We start from the raw sequence: 19613 nt of genomic DNA on the forward strand, positions 1-19613 counted from the left end.
CGTAGTAGAGTTTTTAAGAGTCTAATTCCATCTTTTGGTTGCCTATTTGTTCAATAAAATTTAGAAACAAAGGTGGAGAGATCCGGACACAAGGACGCTAATTCCTTTCCCTTGAGCAAGAGAACTCAAAATTCCATGCTGTGCTTAATCTAGGCAAGGAGTCAAGAATGTAGTGTGAAGCCATCATAAACACAATTTTATTTGACTACACTCTGGTCACTAAAACTTCATCAGAGAGAAGAGTTTACTTCTTTTAAAGAACTCATACTGTTTACATTACAAACCTCAATCAATTTTCATATTGAAATAATATCCTTTACACAAACATACTGTATCCACACACGATCTTTGAGAAGTTAAGTGAGGTCATTTTCATCCAATGGCTCTTCTTGCTCTTCCGCAGCTTCAGTCTTTAGTGCACTCACTTCTCCTGTAGGAAGTTTCCTTGCAAGCCTGATGATCTGAGTCATTACATCTGAGTTAAATATTTGCAAACCAAAGTGTATTTGCCAGAATCTGGTCAGTATTAATGATAATAGTAGTAATAATTGGAAGATGTCAAAACATAATCCACAGTAATCAGCATTCAGGTAAGGATTCGTGGAAATTAGAACATAAAATAGAAAATAGAAAATAAATAAAAATAGGGATAATTTAGAGCTCCATTTTAAATGAGGCAAAGAAGATTTCCATAAATGAAAAATGACACTGTAAAATTTGCCACTTTATGGGTTTGACACAATAGAAAAACATCCTATGTCTGCATGCCTGTGATTTGTGAAGTTCATGAGCAATGTCCATTTCCATGCAGAAAAGTTGGTCGTAATTTAGTAAACTTAAGATTCAGAATTTCCAAAAAAAGACATGGTATCATTCGTATCAGAAACTTGCAACAGTATCAGCAAGTCAAATATTTTCATTCAGATCTGTAACTGTTTATCAAGTCCTACGCTTCAAAAAATACATCCAAAATGTATTTGAAACAGATTAAGCATATCAGAACTCACAATAGATATGGTATTAGTGTAAGATAGCATGAGGCAAATTTGAACAATTAACAGGGTACAACCGAATTGACATTCTTACCACATGGTCAAGATTAGAAATTGTGCTTGACTGACCCAGCCGTTTGATTTCTTCAATGTCACCTTCTGAATAGGCAGAGAGAAGCTTACTAGCACAACGACCATGGTCATTTCTCAAGAAAACATCAATCCTACAAGGGGCCAATAATCAGGGAGTCTGATCAAAAGAATGCTTTGGAGGGAGCACAAACAAAGTTACTTCAGAATTTATTATTTCATAATTTCTTCCAGATTTCACTTTTGAATTTCAAACCATATTTATTTTTGAATTTTGAATTCGTTTTAATTTTGTTGGAATTTTATAGGACTTAATTGTGACTTAATGCAATCCTTAAAGCCTATTAAAATGAGTCTCCAGAAATGGTTTGAGGCAGTACAATTTGAATAATAAAAAAATTCTTATTAGAGATGTTTCTCTAAGCTTGGTGGTGATTCCAAGTACCATCAGGTGGTGAAGCCTAGGGTCTCAGGTATATTCTAGATGAAGAAGCCAAAGATTTGTCATGTTCTTTTCATTTCCCTTGTTTCTATTTCCACCCTTGGTCCTGCATCAAAGTGGTATCAGAGCATACCTTAATCCAGTTTTGTTCAAAAACAGTTGAGAATCCACCCACCACAATACCTACAATCTGCCACCAACCACCATTGTGAACCTGAAACTAAAAATACTACACCAAACCACCATATGACACATATTTAAGTGAAGTACTCCCCCCATAAAGTCATGAGAAAGTCATACCACATCTTGATGCCCCACGAATTTTGCACCGCCACCACTGCCTCTAAACAAATAGTGAAGGCCACTACCACCAATTCTCAACAATCTGTGAAGCCCATCAACCCTCTCCATTCCAGACTTGAAGCCCTAGAATTCCCTTAGTAAACCCACACCTTAAACCCATCAAATAAATCACCATGATCCCCACCCCAAAAAAAAAAAAAAAAAACTCACAAACTATCCATCACGACCAACAGCAACCCAACAGAGGAAAAATAAATTACCCGCTAACCCATATCACTCAAACCCATAGACATAGACCCGTACAACCAAAATTATTTCAGAATTCATTATTTCCTATTTTTTTCTAGATATCTTTTATTTTATTTTAATAATTCAATATTTACAATGGAGTTGGGGGATTTGAACCATGTATGTTTCCATTGAAAACATTAGAAGGTAGAAATTGAGCTACAAGGCTCTTGGCCTATCATCTTCTAGATTTCATTTTTGGATTTTGACCCTTGAACTTTGAATTGGGCTTTGATTTTGAGAATTTTATGGGATGTAATTGTGCCTTAATGTAATTCCTTAAGTCTATTAAAAAGAAGCTCCTAGAATAGTTTGAAACAATGCAATTTGAATAAGAATTTTTCTATTAGACATGTTTCTCTAAGTTTGGTTGTGATTCCAAGCACCCTTAGGTGGTGAAGAATAAGGTTTCAAGCAAATTCTAAGTGGTGAAGCCAAGGATTGTCCTTTTATTTGATTTTTTTTTTTTTTTTCATTTTCCCTTATTTCTATTTTCCACCCTTTGTCCTGCATCATCCTTTCTAGTGGAAATTCACGTCATAAGAAAGTAATAGATTGTTATATCAGAAAATTACAAGATTACAATTAGTTCTATAAGCTCTATGTAATGTAACATGTTCTTGGTGGAAAAGCACATCTTGACAAAGTAGACCATTTCCTTTTAATTGTTTCCAATATCAGAAGTTTGGAGCAAGTTTTTTGCTCATTTACTTCCATCATGATGTATACCACAACCACCAAGAGCCTTGTAGTTCAACTAGTTTGACACCTTCTTGTGTCACCAAAGGAGACATCCTAGGTTCAAATCCTCCCTCCCCCAATTGATGAATTTAAAAAGGAAAAAGATTTATAACACAACCAGTTGAAGAAGAGTCCAAACTCCAAAAGCCAAAGTACAAACAACAATAATTGGACTCAGTCATCCTTTGAAGAAAATTGGATTGTTGGACTGGAGAGAGATAATTGATAATAGATAGAAGGGTGATGTTGATCTAATTTGAAAGGGGGGGGGGGGGGGGGGGGGGGGGGGGACAAACCAGACCAAATAAAAAAAGATTCCACCTATCGTTTGGGTGCACTGTAGTATTCCCATGTCCTAAAATTTGAAAGCTAATAAAATACCTATATTACTGAAGCCAGAAGTTGCTGCAAGAAAAAATATACTTACTGAGAACAGTCATTATAGCACTTCTCTGCTTGCTTGAAGTCATGTGCATAGAGGTAAACAATAATTGCGCTAAGATATGCCTGAATCCAAAAAAGGTGTGTCAAGGATGATTTTAATGCAAAAAGACTTTTTGAACACAACGATTTAGACAATAAAACACAGAGGCTAACTCTGCAAGAAAATATAATTTGCCTCCAAGTACAATTGTGGGAAAACAACAATTCAGTCTATGGTCATTTTTTGAGATATCACATGGTAAAAGCAGAACCTGATAGATATTATTGGCTTTTCATTTTAACATTTACATACCAGATGATATGGCAACAGAATTCAATGATTGAGAACATAAATGTTCTAGAGAGAAATTAGCAAACGAGTTCAGCCGCATCACACTCCAGTTAAAAGCATCAATCAGGAGTTCATTATATAAAAGGAATTTAAGAGGCAGGACCAAAAGAATGTAATTAGAAAGAAAAACCACCGCCAGGGGGTGGGTGGTTGTGGATGGTTCACACATAACCATGGAAATCAATGGAGGGAAATCATTGGACACATAATTTATGGCTATAAAGAATATAACACCAAAAAAATTTTTTTATGACCTTGCATTGACTATTGGTAGCACTGCATTTATCAGCTGCTAAGCCCCATCTCAATAAGAAAGTTGCAGCATCTGTATACCTGCAGGTCAGGAAGGTTACCTTTTCAAAAGAAATTGCATAGAAGTGTCTCAAAACTACAATGAACTTGCATTTTACCCAGATATGAACCAATATTTAAGGCCAGGAAGGTTACCTTTTCAAAAGATTATTAATTTATGCAACTTATGACTGTGTGAAGTTAATAGAAAAGAAAACTAAGAAGTATATTGGAGAAGTACGCACTGTTCACTTCTTCCACTTGGTCATATAAATAGATGTTTTACCATAGTTAGACTTTGTAAAATGAACTTGAATGTTGATACTATCCAAACTTACTTCTCAAGCTTTATATAAACACATGTGGCAGCACGATATAGATCAAAGGCCATTTGTTCCTTATCATCCTCTTCAAGAATAGAACAAGCATCGGTGTAAAGTTGAATTGCTTCATCAGGCACAGCATCTTCAAGAGCACTGTAATAGAAAGTAATACTTCAGTTGGTTTGCCAAAGACATTCCAAATTGAATGGTCAAACATGGGAAGAAGAAGGGAGGAAAAACATGGACAAGAGGCAATAAGGTCAGTTTTATGATTCTATGCCATACGGAGAAAGGAAGTAGAAGAACAAACAGGGAAATAAAAACACAAGAAAAGACACACACAGAGGCATGCATATTCATACAAGTCAGTCTCCATTGGCATAGGCATGCATATTTATTAGTAATGAAACTATTTACAAAGTTTTAGCCCACCTTCCTCTTTGTTCTTTTGTAAAGAAAATTGAGCATTAAAGAACTAGTAAAATAGCAAAGAGATATGTTAAAAATAGACAAGAAATGAAATTCCTCACCAAGTTAGTAATGGTGGTCTCAAAAATCCAATGGGCATTGATAGGCTCATTATTTCTTTCACATTAAACATTTGGGTTTCAAAACTAACATCCAAATTGAGCCATCAATGTAAATGGGACAACGGTGAAATCAATGTTACAATTTCATAAAATTAATCCATCTCTATTCTTTTCGATCATTCAATCATATTATAACAAGTGAGGAAGGAGGATTCAAACCCCGGTTCTCCTCACAACGAAAACCAAGCAATGCCGCTAAGCTACAACTACGATACATGAAGATGACTGCCAAATTCTACTCACAATTAATGCAAAACTAAAAAGGCGCAACGAAATCAGTATATATCAAAGTAAATAATATTACCGGGCACCCTTTGCAAGAGCATCGGACGCGGGTTGTGGTCTTCCACAGACCATGTAAAGCTCAGAAGCCCTTTTATAGAAATCAGCAACTTCAGTCCAATTGCCTACTTCTTTAGCTAAAGCCGCAGCCGACTCCATATGCTTAGCAGCATCCCAGGGTCTTTACCATAATTATTATTAACTTGTAAAGGACTTAAACAACAACAACAACAACTACTTCATTAAAACAACATAAGAAATGAAATACTAAGTACTAAGAGAGGATACGAGGAAAGCATTTCTTGTCCTTTGGAAGCCTTTTCAAATGCAATTTTTGCTTTTTCATGGTTCTTGGCGACCCTATACCCAATAGCTATATACCAAAGCAATAAAAATATAGAAATCAAAAACAAGAATTTTTATAACTTTGTATTGTATAGAGGGGAGAGTAGGAAGTACCGGCTTGCTCGTATAACTGGGTAGCAGATTTCCAATCGGCACTCCACCTTGTGAGACTCAGTTTTGTTCTGATTTATATAATAATAGAAGAAAATGTTTGAGAAAAAAAGTAGCAGTGAGAATCAAGAATGAAGAAAAAGAGATAAGAAGAGAAAAGTAATACAGTTTGTCGGCTTTGGCCATCAACTTGTTGGGATCGGAAGAAGCCATGGTGTATGAGCTATGAACTATGAGGTATGAGCTGATTCCGTGGTTTTAGACCCAAATCAAATCCCCTGATGCTGATGCAGATGCAGTTGTAGTTTGCACTTTCCAGTTTCCAAATTCCACCCTGTTTTCCTCTTTTTATTATTATTATTATTAAAACTACTCTCCTCTCATCATCCACCCTTTTTTTTTTTTTTTGGGAAATGATTTATTTATTTATTTGAATTTTTTTTTTTTTGAGAAACTTATTTATTTGATCTTTTAAGCCTGGAATCATTATAAATTAATTTAATTTCGGCTTATTGGTATCCTCTAGCTCATTATGTAATGGTTTAAAATATCATTTGTATATATTGCTCCTTTCGTCCTAAATTGTTTGGTTTAATAAGAAGAATCCAATTATTTAGAAAAATATCGTTAACTGTCTTATCTCTTTAAAAAGTTAAAAATTTCCTAAATTACCCTAAACAAATTTATTAAAAATTTATTTATTTTATTTAAAAAAAAATTGTAATATTGGAGCCAACTGCCAAGTGAAAAAAAAAAAAAAAAAAAAAAAAAAAAAAAAAAAAAAAAAGACCCATTTAACATCTTATCACTATATACTCTATAGTTATGTAATATATTTGAAAGTATATATAAATAATCTTCTAGTGTAGTGTAGTTGGAGGAAAGATCTGTCCTCCCCCTCCTCCCAACCAAAAAAAGAAAAAAAAATGGAAGATGAAAAGATTAACTAATTTATAGTTATGTAATATATGTGGATAATGTAATATATGTGGATAATCTAATTTTTTATTTTAAAATAAAATATCTCAAATGAAATTTGAGTTTGGTAAATTCGAGTTTCACTTAATTGTTTTTCAAGCTGAAACTTGAGTTTGATAAACTCGAGTTCCCTAAAAGAAAATTTACTGAAATGGAATTAAGTTTACTAAACTTGAGTGGAATATTTTAATTAAAAATATCAAATTAAACAATACATGTGAGTTCACTAAACTTGATTTTCACTTGGAACTCGAGTTCCAAAAGAGTCTATAGAACTAAATAACTTCTAGCAAAGACTTATTAGTATTTTTTTTTTTTTTTGGGCAAAAACTGAATATTTAGCAAAAGAGACCTCCAAACCTCCTCCAACCTATTACGTGATGGTTTAAAAAAATCATTCACTATCATATGTATTAAGTGCGTGCACGTTGAGCATCCCATTCTAAAACCATACTTTACTTTTTTTCTAGGTGCAATTGTTTCAAATAGTCAATTTTCAAAAACACTGAAAAAATAAATTGCACCCCATGATTCATTAGATCATTCAGATAAATGATAAGGCATTTGATATCAAATGATCAATAAATGAGAGACATTGCACAAAAATAACCACCCCACCCCACTAACACTCCTAAGATTAGGGGTAGAATGTTGATATGGTTATTTTGCACACATCTCTCAATTATTAGATTTTGATACGAATAACATGATATTATTTAATACTACATATTTTTTCCATAATCAAGGTTTATTTATTTATTGAGATGAATAAATACTAAATATTTATCGGTTTAATAGCATTCACACATCACACTCACACACCAGCCTTATTGGAGTTCAACTAAATTCAAACTTAGCCTTTCCTATTTTAACTAACTTATTATTCAAATGCACGACTATATATATATATATATATATATATATATATATGTATGTATGTATATATTTTCTCTATTCAATCATAAATAATAAACATTTTTATCTAGCCTCCCCCTTACCTTTAAGGGCAATAACACCTTCGCAATAACGCCTTTTTTTATTTTTTTAATTAATTTATTTAAGTACCAAGAACGATTATAAGATCCTGAGCTTCTAAATGCTTGTCTATTCATTTTGAAATCTTGAAACAATTGGATTAAATTTTACATTGTCATTAACATTAAATTAAAATAATAATAAAAAACATTGACCATCATCATTTTGTTGTTCGGATAGTCGTTAACATTAAAAAATTCTTCAGAGTTTTAACTCAAAAGAACTATTTTTTTTTTTTTAATTTAAAAAAGCAGACATTTATGTTGAATATTTATACTATATATGACCACCAAAAAAATTAAAAGATTGATTCCAGTTGTTGCCGCGCGGGGGGGGGGGGGGGGGGGGGGGTTGTTGTTGGGTGGAATTCAACTGTGAATTGACAAATCCGATCCGACTTTAACTATAAATAATTGGCCCAGAAAAAGTTGGAGCACTATTATTGCCTACCAGAAAAAAAATCCTAAAAGATGCACGAAAACTAATAATTTTCCTATTAATAATAACTGTACAAGTTTCTATACAAAGATGGAGATGGGATATGTCATCAAGCTTGCACAATCCCCTTTTTCACAACCATATCATATACTCTATCAACTTTGCTTGGTTCTACCTTGAACAGCCCATGGGCATCAGACCTGTTTGTGACATTGCCCTTCAAAATTTCTACTGATATGATCTGCAGCATGTTGAGGTAATGCGCGGGTAGTATTCTAATCTCACCACAAAGCTGTTTTTCCTGCAAGTAAGCAACATAACTAGATCATAATCAAAATCTCAAGTTATATTTGGAAGATGCAAACTTCAGCCAACTAATTATGCACAGTTTGCTATATAATCTTTTAAGCTTTCTTTCTCTTCAAACATGGATCGGATGCACTAGTTTGGGCAGTCATTTGCAAAGTTGGACCTACAATCTATGACAATGTTGACTTGCATTATAGAGATTAACTATCTGATTAGTAAAAATATCAGAACCAGGGTAAACAAGGAGCCATCTTTCCATGATAAAGCAAAGAAATTGGGAACAGGATTCTTACAGTTTCAGAGAGTAAATCAGCCCCTACAAATCCAGTGATGTCCCACTTGTCTAGATCACTCGATATAGCTTGCATTGCTGAAGATGAATCCTTCTCACTGAGCTCTAGACCTGTGGAACCCTTGACAACTCCCCGAGGACTAGCATCAAATTCTCCTTTGAGTTGAGTTGGTCTTTGCAACACTTTACCACTGGGACCCTGTGCACTTTCTTTAATTCCATGTTCACTTTCTTCTGCTTCCACCTTCCTCTTTTGTTCAAGAAAACTATTTGCCTCAGCAGCTGTTCGACAGCCTGCAGCTCGAGCTTCCTGCATAATTATTTTTACATGATTGTAAAGGCTCTTAGTAAGCTTTTGTCAAGTACTAGTCAGACTTCTTCAGCCTTTGGTAGACATGAATGTTAGAGCTTGGCAAAAAGTGAAAGGAGCATGTAGATCACAAACCCAGTTATTCATGAATTTCAAATAAATAGCATTTCTAATGCTCTTAGCTCAAGGTATGTTTTAGGTTCAAATTTTCCAGATGCTAATGAGCTCTAACTCAAAGGACACTTCCTCCTCAGCAAGAATGGATAGAGGGTGAGGTCATGGTTTCAAAACCCAATGGACACCTATGTGGCTATGTAACTTACCAACAAAAAGAAAAATCTTCCAAAAAAACAAAACAAGTAAAAAGGGGGAAAATAAAAAATAAAAAACCTTATTTGTATCTCGCATGGTTTGTTTCTCTTACCAAACTAAAGTAACTGACAGTAATATCAACAGATAAGATCAAGTGAAAAAAGCATATAGAGGTTCAAGTTCGGGGGCTGCATCACACCTGAAGATCTTGTATTCTTTTGACAATCTGCTGTTCCTCAATAATATTCTTGAGCAATTCATCATGCTCTTCTTTCGAGTGGAACCGCATGAAGACCTTGTAGCGCTGACATATCTCTCTCTCTTTAGGTAAGAGGCTCTTCTCCAAAGGGTCAGCATAAAGTAAATTTCTTTCCAATATGAAATCCTTCCTGCGTTTTCTCTCATCAAGCCTGTCAAAAAGTCCAAATACATTTTAATGGGTTATTGGTCAACTAGGGCAACCAACACAATCAGGCATCCCAAAACATTGATAACGAAGGAGTATTAAATAAGAATGACATTTTTTCCATCTGAATGGCAAGGCTTGCTAACTAGCAGCTCAGGATCACTAAAAAGGATCTCAGCCCACTCACCTTCTTAGGGATCACCTGAAGATAAATTAGTCCAGAAGTAGAAAGGGAAGGTAAATTTCACTTGTTACGAGTAGTGACTGAAAAGAGAGCTTTGTATAGGTTGGGTTATGCTGGGTGTTGATGTTTAACTTATTACTAAAAGGGAAATGTTAGGAACTATTTTAAAAAATATTTTATTGAGAGAATGATAAAACAATAAATGTTGTTGATAGCTTTTTATATTTTCTATGAAAGTGGTGTTAAAACTTTCATATTATAGTTTATTAACAATTACCCAAAGGGTGTGTTCGTTTGGAGGCAAAATAAGGTGGATGGAAAGCTTTGGAAAGAAAATGAGAAGGAAAACATTTTTAGAGTGTGTTTGGTTGGGTGGGAAGGAAGGAAAATAAATGGTAAGGCCCGAGTGTTTTCTCCTTGGGCCCACCAAAAAGTTCTTTCTCCAAAATAGAAAGAAAACTGAAGGGAGAAAATAGGGTTGCTTAATAGACAAAAATGCCCATCTCTAGTTCCTTTCTTATTATTATTATTATTTTTTTTTTTTTTTGTGCTGGGCACGTGGCCTCTTTTTTCTTTTTTTTTTTCTTTTCTTTTCTGGACGTTGCATTTATTTTTTTCATTTTTTGATTTCCTAGGCTGTGGGTGGGCACGTTATCTCTTTCTTTTTTTCTTTTCTTTACTGGATGTTGCCTCTTTTTTTTTTTTTGGGGGGGGGGGGGGGGGGGGGGGCTAAGGGTGTGATCATTGTTTTGTTTTTTTTTATTTATTTATTTATTTGTTTTTAACTAGACATGATTTTTTTTTTAAAATAAATTGGGTGATTGATTTTTATTTTTATTTTTTGGTGGTTGTTTGTCACTTTTTTTTTTTTTGTTTTAATTGGTCATCATTTTTTAACAAGGGTGTATAAGTAAATTTATACAAACTCACTTTTTCCATCCTTCCACTTTTCCACTTTCAACCAAACAAAAAAGAGAGAAATTAAAATATTTTCTATCCTTCCACTTTTTCATCCTCCTATCATTTTATATCTTCCCACTTATCCACCCTCTAACCAAATGGACCCTAAGGACATCCATTAACATGACTCTTACTAAAAATATGGGGTAGGTTTAATATGTGCAGAATAAAAACTCTCATTGCCACGGATGAGTTTTTATCATGCTACGAGTTTGTCTGAGGTATAGACAGCAATAACAAAGGTGCAGCATGTCTACAGCCCAATGGGCAAAATCTGTTATGCCAAATGTTCCAAATAAGTCATAACATATTTTAATATTTCATTAAAGCTGGAAAATCTAAATGTTATAACAATAATGAGATATTGAACATGCGTGGGTATTATAATTGACTTAGGATCTGTGCCAGAAACCGTAGTTCTCAGGTTCAACAATTTCAAGCTGCTAATGCATTTGATTTGCTGGTAATTACATGCGTCACATAATAGGGGAAAATGGATATATGTTTTGTCATGGCATGTTTTGCTTACTAGACAATAAACTTGCTGCAGCAGACAACAATATGCACCAAAATAAACAATCATTGTCAACTACCAGAGAGCATAAAACATGTGAAACCATGGACATATCTAATAAATAAATGAGTGGTAACATAAACTGAAATTTTTTTCCCTGTATACTTGGGTACTTTTTGCCTTTGTTCATTGATAAAGTTTCATTACTTAAAAAAATAAAAATAAAAATAATTGAAAATGTTTTGAATGAACTCTAATTTGATGGCCCTTACACAAATATTAAATTAATCAATCTTGAACATGTAGCTTAGATTACATATGAGCTCTAACTCTACGAGCAAGGTGAAGGTTGAGATCATGAGTTTGAGACTCATCAGGGGCACATATATAGCTCAGATTCTGGTATGAAGGTCAAACTCAACCCATACTTGATGTAAAATTAAAGAAATCAATCTTAAACATTTAATACCCAGCTTAGTTTGACTCATTATCAGCACTGTCAAGAAGACAGTTGAATCTCAATAAATGGATATCTAGCCCAAGGAAAGAAGAAACAACATACTATTGTGAGATTACAGGTTGCTCTTAAAGGACCATTCATAGATCAAGAGCAATGCCTCAAATCCTTTCATGAGCTAGATTATAGAAGTTCCTTTTGAACTTAATGGCAGATTAATCATATTGTTTTTTTTTTTCTTTTTCTACCTTATTGATTGATAAATGTAGGCTATCTATCAGCCTTGTCTATACAATTGCTTTTCTATTTCTTTTTTTTTTTTCTTTTTTTTTGGTTTCACAAAAACTGCACACATTCAAGTAAAAACATGGTTACCTTTTTGAGTAGATACGCAACACTCGCAATTTCAATTCGCGATCAGCAGCAGAGTCAGTATTCTTGAATTCCATATCCGCCAATATCTGCTCTGCATCATTATCATATTCAATCTCAAACTCCTGCCTCTTGAAGTTATAGCCACTCAACTCTGTCATAGAAGGTCCCTCATCCCCTGGAACCCTAGGCTTTTTCTCACCAATGCTCCTGTCTGACTGAAATTCTGCAAAATTATTAAGAAAAAAAAATGTATTAAGTGTAGCTTGCAAAAATGAAATATTCATGTTCTCTTCACCAACTCATCTCCTGATAAACAAACACACACACACTCTCTCTCTCTCCCCTCCCACCCCCAAGTTTTGGATATGCAATCTGTATACATATCAATCTAAAAATATTAGTTTAGTTTAATGTTTTTTTTATTTATTTATTATTATTATAACTGAATGTAATTCAACAAAAGAGGTCAAGCCTTGGTGCAATGACAAGTGCCTTCCACCAAAAGCGATAGGTTGCAGGTTCAAATCTAGGAATTTGCCTCCAACATATTGGGGGTAAGGCTACGTATCATGACCTCTCCTAGACCCCGCAAAAGCGAGCTTTGTGCACTGTGCACAACCTAATGTGATTCAACAAAACCTTTATTCAAAATGAACCCTCAACTTTTCTCATTGTAGATGAGCAAAGAAGTTCTTTGGCTGATCATATTATTGAGTATCCACATACTTGAATAATGTCTCCAGCAACCAAATTACTTCTACATATCAGCTTTTTACAGGAAAGCCATTTAAATGGAAGGTGCCAAATAAATTATTACAAGAATTTCCATCAAGCAGAAAGCAGTATGCAAGCAATGATTGCAACTAATAGTAAAATACAGAAAGCCTACCTTCCATTTTAATTCCATCCTTGATCTGGGAGTTGTTGGAAGCCTTCTTTATCACACTGGAGAATGTGTTGCCACTACTTGAACCCAAACCTTTGCCTGTTTCTGTGCCAAATATGTTTATACTTTTGTCAATCATAACTCCAAAAACATTATAAAAAATAAATAAATAAAATAAAAAGAGAAGAAGAAGTAACTAAGGGCAAGTATGAATGTACAGATTACCTAATTTTCTAAACTGCCACAAGTTTAAACATAATATAGATGTGAGGGGTAAATCAGTCAAAATGTATTAGAAAATTTACATAAATAATGGGTGAAACTTAGGTTCCATTCCTTAGGTGTTGTACCTTATGTTACCATATTAAATTAAACTGTGTGATTGTAATGGCCAATAAGTCGTGTGGTTGAATTAAATTATTTTTGGGAAACATTACACGTTTGAACTGCATTGGTCAATGCAAACATGTAGTTGAATTTTATTGTGGAAACGAAGATACAGCACCCAAGGAATTGTACCTAAACTCTATCCATAAATAATATGTATTTTGTTAGGGTGCTTTAATTAGTTTTGATACATTCCTATAGATATTTATCCTCAGACTTCAAATCAGAAAGACAATGAAGAACATTGACAAAAAATAAAATTCAATAAGCCCCCAACAGATTTTTGCTGTGTTCTTTAAATCTACCTGTAGCTTTCCTTTGAGTATGCTTCAAATCCTCATTTTTGCTAACAGAATTCTATCTCCAACAGAAGCATCTTCTAAATAAAATTCATCAAATTTACAGCCTTTTCCTTCTCTCTCTCTCTCTCTCTCTCTCTCTCTCTCTCTCTCTCTCTCTCTCTCTCTCTCTCTCTCTCTCTCTCTATCTATATATATATATATATATATATGCACATATATTTAGTGCAGCTCTTTATTTATAGGGTATGAGGTAGTAGAGCTTGATTTCTCAGCCAATCAGATTCTGTTTGTGACCTAATTAACCTTTTCCCCCACCAATCAGATTGTGTTTATCCTTATCTAGATGACCCTCTCATCTATTAACTTTATTTTCTGATAAACTAGCACTTGCTGCCAACAGAAATCACTTCATCCAGAACAATATTCTCAGCTCCCATGTCCTCTAAGAGTATATCAACAAGTGACCTTTGTCTCCTGAACATATCTGGAACTTATGGGACCCAAAATGGACATATTTTTTTGCTTAAAAATCTCCAGCAACGGGCTTGGAACTAGGCCCATATTTTAAATGGAAACAGGGCATATCTTTGGACCTTTCAAGGCTCCTTTTTAATGGCCAATGCTGCCTTGTTAAACCATTTACACTCCAGGCCCTTAGCTTTAAACTTTATCTTTGATCTTTGAAGGCTTATTTGGACTGTTTTAAGACTAGTGGACTTATTCCAGAAATTACAATTTAGCTGCCAATAATCAGCTACAACAAATCTGAACCTCCTTCCGGATCCCTCAGATCAAACAAGACCACCAATCCTATCAGCTGCAATTGTATAGACCACATCCATCAACCAGATCTCGAATTTCCTCAACTTAATTCCTTTTCATTTGAGCAAATTAAGCAATGAAACACAGCTATTAATTTACATTATTGTGTGAGTTAATTTTGGGACAGCCAACAGGCACAAAAGAAAAATCATGATAAACAGCAACCCTCAAGATATTGACTACTCTACCTGATGTTAAGCTAGATGAGGATTGCCAAGCTGGACCTTCTTTTGATTCGTCAGATCTGATGAAACAAGACACGAATTAGCAAATTAGAATCACAAAGCTAAATTGAAACATAACTATAGAGTTATGAAGGTGACAATACCTGACTCTAGCTGAGAATGAAGACTCTTCTTTCAGCGTAAGCTCCCCAACATTAGGAATTTCTGTGGCAAATAAAAGAAAAAGTCGACAGCCATAACACACCTATTTTTTTGATAAGTAATAAATTTTATTGAACCCAAAAAAATTAAGTGCACAGGTAGTATACTAGATGAAGATCACATCTAAGCTTTGCCAGTACAAATATCAATAAATTCTAACAAGTTTGAGAAAGAGAAGATTAATAACACACATAATAATACTTTGTATTATAAGAGTAAAATTCACACAACTCCTTAGAAACAAAAAAATAAAATAAAATAAAAAGGTATGCTTTTGAAGTAACACTTAAATTGAGCAACAGAAATATGACAGTAAACACATATCCTACTTAAGCATGCACAGAACTGCAAAAAAAATTTTCTTAAATTATTATATAATATTGTTGAAAAATGTAAGCCACCATAGGATTCATAGTAATACAATACCCAAAAAAAAGGCTTTTTTGGGATAAGTAATATACTTTTATTGAAAAAAAATGAAGCTACCTTATCCATACAGAACATATGCATAATATAGCCAAAATAATTATGCACAAAAATAGGGATTGCATACAGAAAGAAAGGACACCAATGAAATCAACAACATTGTCAAAATTATTAGGTCCTAAGACACCAGACCATTCAAACAAAGTCCTAATAGAAGATGACTTCAGTTAGACCACCAAGACATTTATGCCTTCAAATGTACAATGATTCCTCTCTCTCTCTCTCTCTCTCTCTCTCTCTCTCTCTCTCTCTCTCTCTCCACAATATCCACCCAACAAGCATACTGGGGTTAAATTCCAAATAAACAAGTATTTACCAAACCGATTCCTCCAACCTCTGTAACAACTTTCCTCAGGATCACCCGATAGACACCAAACATAAAGAAGACAAAATCCCACAGATCATGTGCATCTGCACGAGCAACAACGGGTGGTTTACAATCTCCCCATTTCTCCTACATATACAGCACCAATTAAACATGCTATAGCTCTCTTCATAAGATTATAACACCAAATGCTTTTCCAAGGTAAAACTGCATTAGTGGAGCCTTGCAAAACCTCATAGTATGAGCAAACATTAAATCTACCATTTCCATTCAGACTCCAAATCAATATATTAGGGCCCTCTACTTGGCGTGTTGGAATGCAAAGCCTCCATCAATGAATCCACTGCTAACTCTTAATCATTGATGTCTAATAAATCTAATATTGATCCTCCCAAACTCATATTTTCTTTCTACAGTAATTGAATTGCCTCCTTCAACAGACTCACCATAGTTTTAACCTCATGGTGACCCAGATATGTCACTGGTTCAAACATCAACTGAGCTCTGAATTGGGAAGGTGGCTATTGCTTCTTGCCTCTGTCTTGTCCTCTCTAATAACCAATGATAGCTGAGAAACCATTGAAAAGGCCTTCGCTTCTTCCAAACCTAAAGCCTGTTCCTCTGTTTCAAGAGAATTCTCAAGCAAGTCATCTGTTGACCCAATCCCCTTACTCACTTCACTACATGGACCCAGGTCAATCCAGTCATAAGCCCCCAGCATGAGAGCTGAGAAACCACCAGCAAAGCTTTCGCTTCTTCCACACCTAAAGCACATTCCTCTGTTTCAAGAGAATTCTCAAGCAAGCTATCCGTTGACCCAATCCCCTTACTTCACTACTTGGATCCAGGTCAATCCGGTCATAAGCCCCCAACATGGGATTCTTATCTTTGGGATCAGGCTCATTGGGCCTGAGCATGTTCAACTGGAGATTTGAACCCTTTTTAATGGTTCAGTTGAGAATGTGCTTTGCATTAGCTATCTAAAGTACTTCAGTTGTGGAGCTTTGTGCTTTAAGAATTATTTACCAACACTAATTAAAATAGTCAAATCTCATCATGCAAAATCACTAAAATAAGTGCTACAAGTCAGCAATAGTCAATGGAATATAGGCAAACTAACCTTTTTTGACTTCACCATGCCCTCTAGACATAGCAAGGAGCTCCTCCCTGCTTTTTCCCATAACATGCGACATATCCTAGGTACATAAATTACAACTTTTTAGCATATTAATTTTTATGCACATGTAGGTATGTATGTATGTATGTATGTATGTATGCACTTATTTACGTACATACATATGTATGTATGTAGTGTTCATATGCATGCATATATCAAAACTTGCTTACCGGGAGAGGAAAGCATGGAGAATTCATGTACACAGCATTATAGTGGTCAATACATTGTGATCTTCTTTTTGTTCCAACATGTTCAGAAACTTCAGTCCAGTTACCAAATCCATACATTTCAATTCCCTAAAAATAATACACATTAACCACCCAAACATCAAGGACAATGACATTGTAGATTCATGAAAGATTATTAGCAGCATTTACCAAAACAACTAAATAAAACATAATATTGTTTCAGTGATACGTGAACTTGGTATGTAAACAAATTACCTCCAGAAGTAACATCTCTTCGTCTACATTCCAGTCCGAACACAAAAGTGGGAAAGCGAGATTGTCCTGCCAAGCAAAATGTTTTTCCCCCCTTAAACAAGATATACATGAATAATAACAAAGGCAGTATGGCATTTCCATTTTCATTTCATAGTGAACCAAAACATAAAACACATTTATAGTCCATCTCCTAATCATTCTATTACTCCAAATTAGCTCCTATTTGCACTCCTAAAAAGGTTTTGCACACTCATTCTTAAAATAGATAAAGGAAATGGCATTATTCTTTAGACTGGAATTTAAAATACTCCAAGAGAAAGAAATTTATCCTTTGCAGCACTATTGCTTCATTGGGGGCAAAATTCACTGATAAGTCAAATGCTGCATTATATTTTCTTGAAAGCCTAACCAACCACCATTCCCAACCGTAAAATCAAGGACCACTTCCTTTTTCCAGTTCTTTACCCAGTATGGTTTTAAAAACTATGTTAACTTCTCACAGTTGCATTACATTATTTCTAATAAAATTTGTATCTTGCCACTAATCAATCTCAACATTCTCATTTCATCTATAAGTATAACTACTGAGAAAACAAAAGTAAAACCAAAAATTTCATTATTAAAAGAATAACAAGAAAATTTATCAAAACTTTACGCAATTAGTTGGAAAAGTAGCAAAATAGAGATGACATAAAATTATCCTTCATGAAAGAAAGGAATTTAATACATATCATTCCAACCAAAGAAGCATGAACATGGACACTGACACGGGCACAACATGGTACAAGACATGGCAACATGGCAAGTCTTAAAAAATTGGGAAACGACAACAACGAACATTAAATTTTTTATAAACATATCTAAAATAAAAGAATCTGTTTTATTCTAACAGAAATGCAAGAGCGTGCATTTCGAACATGGAAACCCCGGAAATTTTGGAATGTCTAAGCTTCTTAGGCTCCAACTAACACCCTATCACACAAAGTCGAAAACTTATATATCAAACAATCATTGAATTTAAAGATAAGAAAAGGGTATTGAAGGTTGTAGTTGGCTAAGGATTACATTACAAATACAAAGTACATATATATAGAAAGAGCAATATGTATAGATACAATAAAATGAAAGATTAAGTACTGACCATAACCCTATAAGGGTGGTTGCTCTTGTGGGGTGTAACCTCAGCTCCAACAGAGAAGCACTCAATACAGAGGTCAAAATCAGGGCACATAACACACTTTATACGAATTTTCCCTGATATATCTTTGTTGCAATAATTACAATGGTACAATGCCAGTTTCCCTTCAATAAAAAATTAAAAAAGTCAGTTAGTTAGTTAGTTATTTAGTTGGTTAGTAGTGAATGAATCAAAATTAGTTACCTGTGGGCGTAGCAGTTTCTGTGGTTTCTGCGTTGGAAGCAGAGGCAGCGTTGGAAGTATTGGAAGTAGTAGTAGTAGTAGTAATAGTAGTTGGTCTCTTTCTCTTGGACCTTTGGTTCGGATCCTCTTCAGACAAATGCGACACCGCCCGAGACCGACCCATCGCTCCGATTCACCGAAGAACAAAGCCCTAGAAAGTTTGAAAATAAATTAGAAGGGGCTGTTTGGTTTGAAATTAAAGGAGGAGTCAATTATTTATGGGCTATAAAAAACAAAACCAGTTTTCGATATCACAACACGGTGCTAACGGTACTCTAAACTTCGAGATCGGAAAAACTAAAGCCTGAGGCTCCAGGTAAGGGAGTGCACAAAGCGATGTCGTTTATTTCGTGAGGGAACTATTTTGGCTCCGTATTTTTATAGATGCAACATTTTCATTTTCACAATAACGTAATATACTTTTAAGTTTCAACCATCTAATAACTAAATTTTGAATTTTTTTTTTAATATATAAATTGAATTGTTTCTTTTTAATTGATGAGACACGATTTGTTTTATCAATATAGTAATTGTAATATGTCATTAAAAAAATGTCAATATTATTATTTTGTTAGACACATAGACAAGAAAATTAAATAAAGATGAGAAATGACAAATAAAACCTATTTTTGAAATTTTAGGAACCAGAAGCAATTACTTGAAACTTTAGGCCTAAAAATGTTTAATAGATAAATTTTAGGGACTAAGGATCTATTTGAGAACAATTTATTTAGCTAAAACAAATTTTATTTTTTATTTTTTATTGAAAGTACTTTAGATAAATCTAAAAGGTATTTGAAATAGTATAATAAAATCCATGAATAGTACCAAAAAGT

General features: G+C 34.2%; 2 protein-coding genes and 1 long non-coding RNA gene across 4 annotated transcripts; all 3 read right to left on the reverse strand.

Moving 5' to 3' along the window:
- Positions 1-168: 168 nt before the first annotated feature.
- LOC126726717 (gamma-soluble NSF attachment protein) lies at positions 169-5920 on the reverse strand. The gene is made up of 9 exons (XM_050432060.1): positions 5740-5920; positions 5577-5644; positions 5406-5490; positions 5140-5298; positions 4261-4398; positions 3886-3964; positions 3284-3363; positions 1087-1216; positions 169-461 (listed from the first exon to the last, which is right to left on the reverse strand). The coding sequence occupies exons 1-9, from the start codon at positions 5784-5786 to the stop codon at positions 357-359; spliced, it is 891 nt and encodes a 296-aa protein (XP_050288017.1). The 5' UTR covers positions 5787-5920; the 3' UTR covers positions 169-356.
- LOC126726718 (uncharacterized) lies at positions 1658-3277 on the reverse strand. Its single transcript, XR_007656047.1, has 2 exons — positions 1825-3277; positions 1658-1738 (listed from the first exon to the last, which is right to left on the reverse strand). It is a non-coding gene; the product is annotated as an uncharacterized LOC126726718 (long non-coding RNA).
- Positions 5921-8057: 2137 nt separating the features above from the next.
- Positions 8058-19169, reverse strand: LOC126726719 (transcriptional adapter ADA2-like). 2 transcript variants are annotated; one of them, XM_050432062.1, is made up of 13 exons: positions 19017-19169; positions 18739-18928; positions 18499-18659; positions 17358-17423; positions 17085-17210; positions 16858-16933; positions 14869-14929; positions 14729-14784; positions 13033-13128; positions 12144-12366; positions 9447-9657; positions 8627-8935; positions 8058-8325 (listed from the first exon to the last, which is right to left on the reverse strand). In XM_050432062.1, the coding sequence occupies exons 2-13, from the start codon at positions 18899-18901 to the stop codon at positions 8134-8136; spliced, it is 1740 nt and encodes a 579-aa protein (XP_050288019.1). In that variant the 5' UTR covers positions 18902-18928; positions 19017-19169; the 3' UTR covers positions 8058-8133. The 2 variants fall into 2 exon arrangements, with proteins under 2 accessions (XP_050288019.1, XP_050288018.1); XM_050432061.1 differs by having other exon boundaries at positions 13033-13134.
- Positions 19170-19613: the final 444 nt, after the last annotated feature.

Source organism: Quercus robur, chromosome 5, assembly GCF_932294415.1.
Source record: "Quercus robur chromosome 5, dhQueRobu3.1, whole genome shotgun sequence".
NCBI lineage: Eukaryota > Viridiplantae > Streptophyta > Magnoliopsida > Fagales > Fagaceae > Quercus > Quercus robur.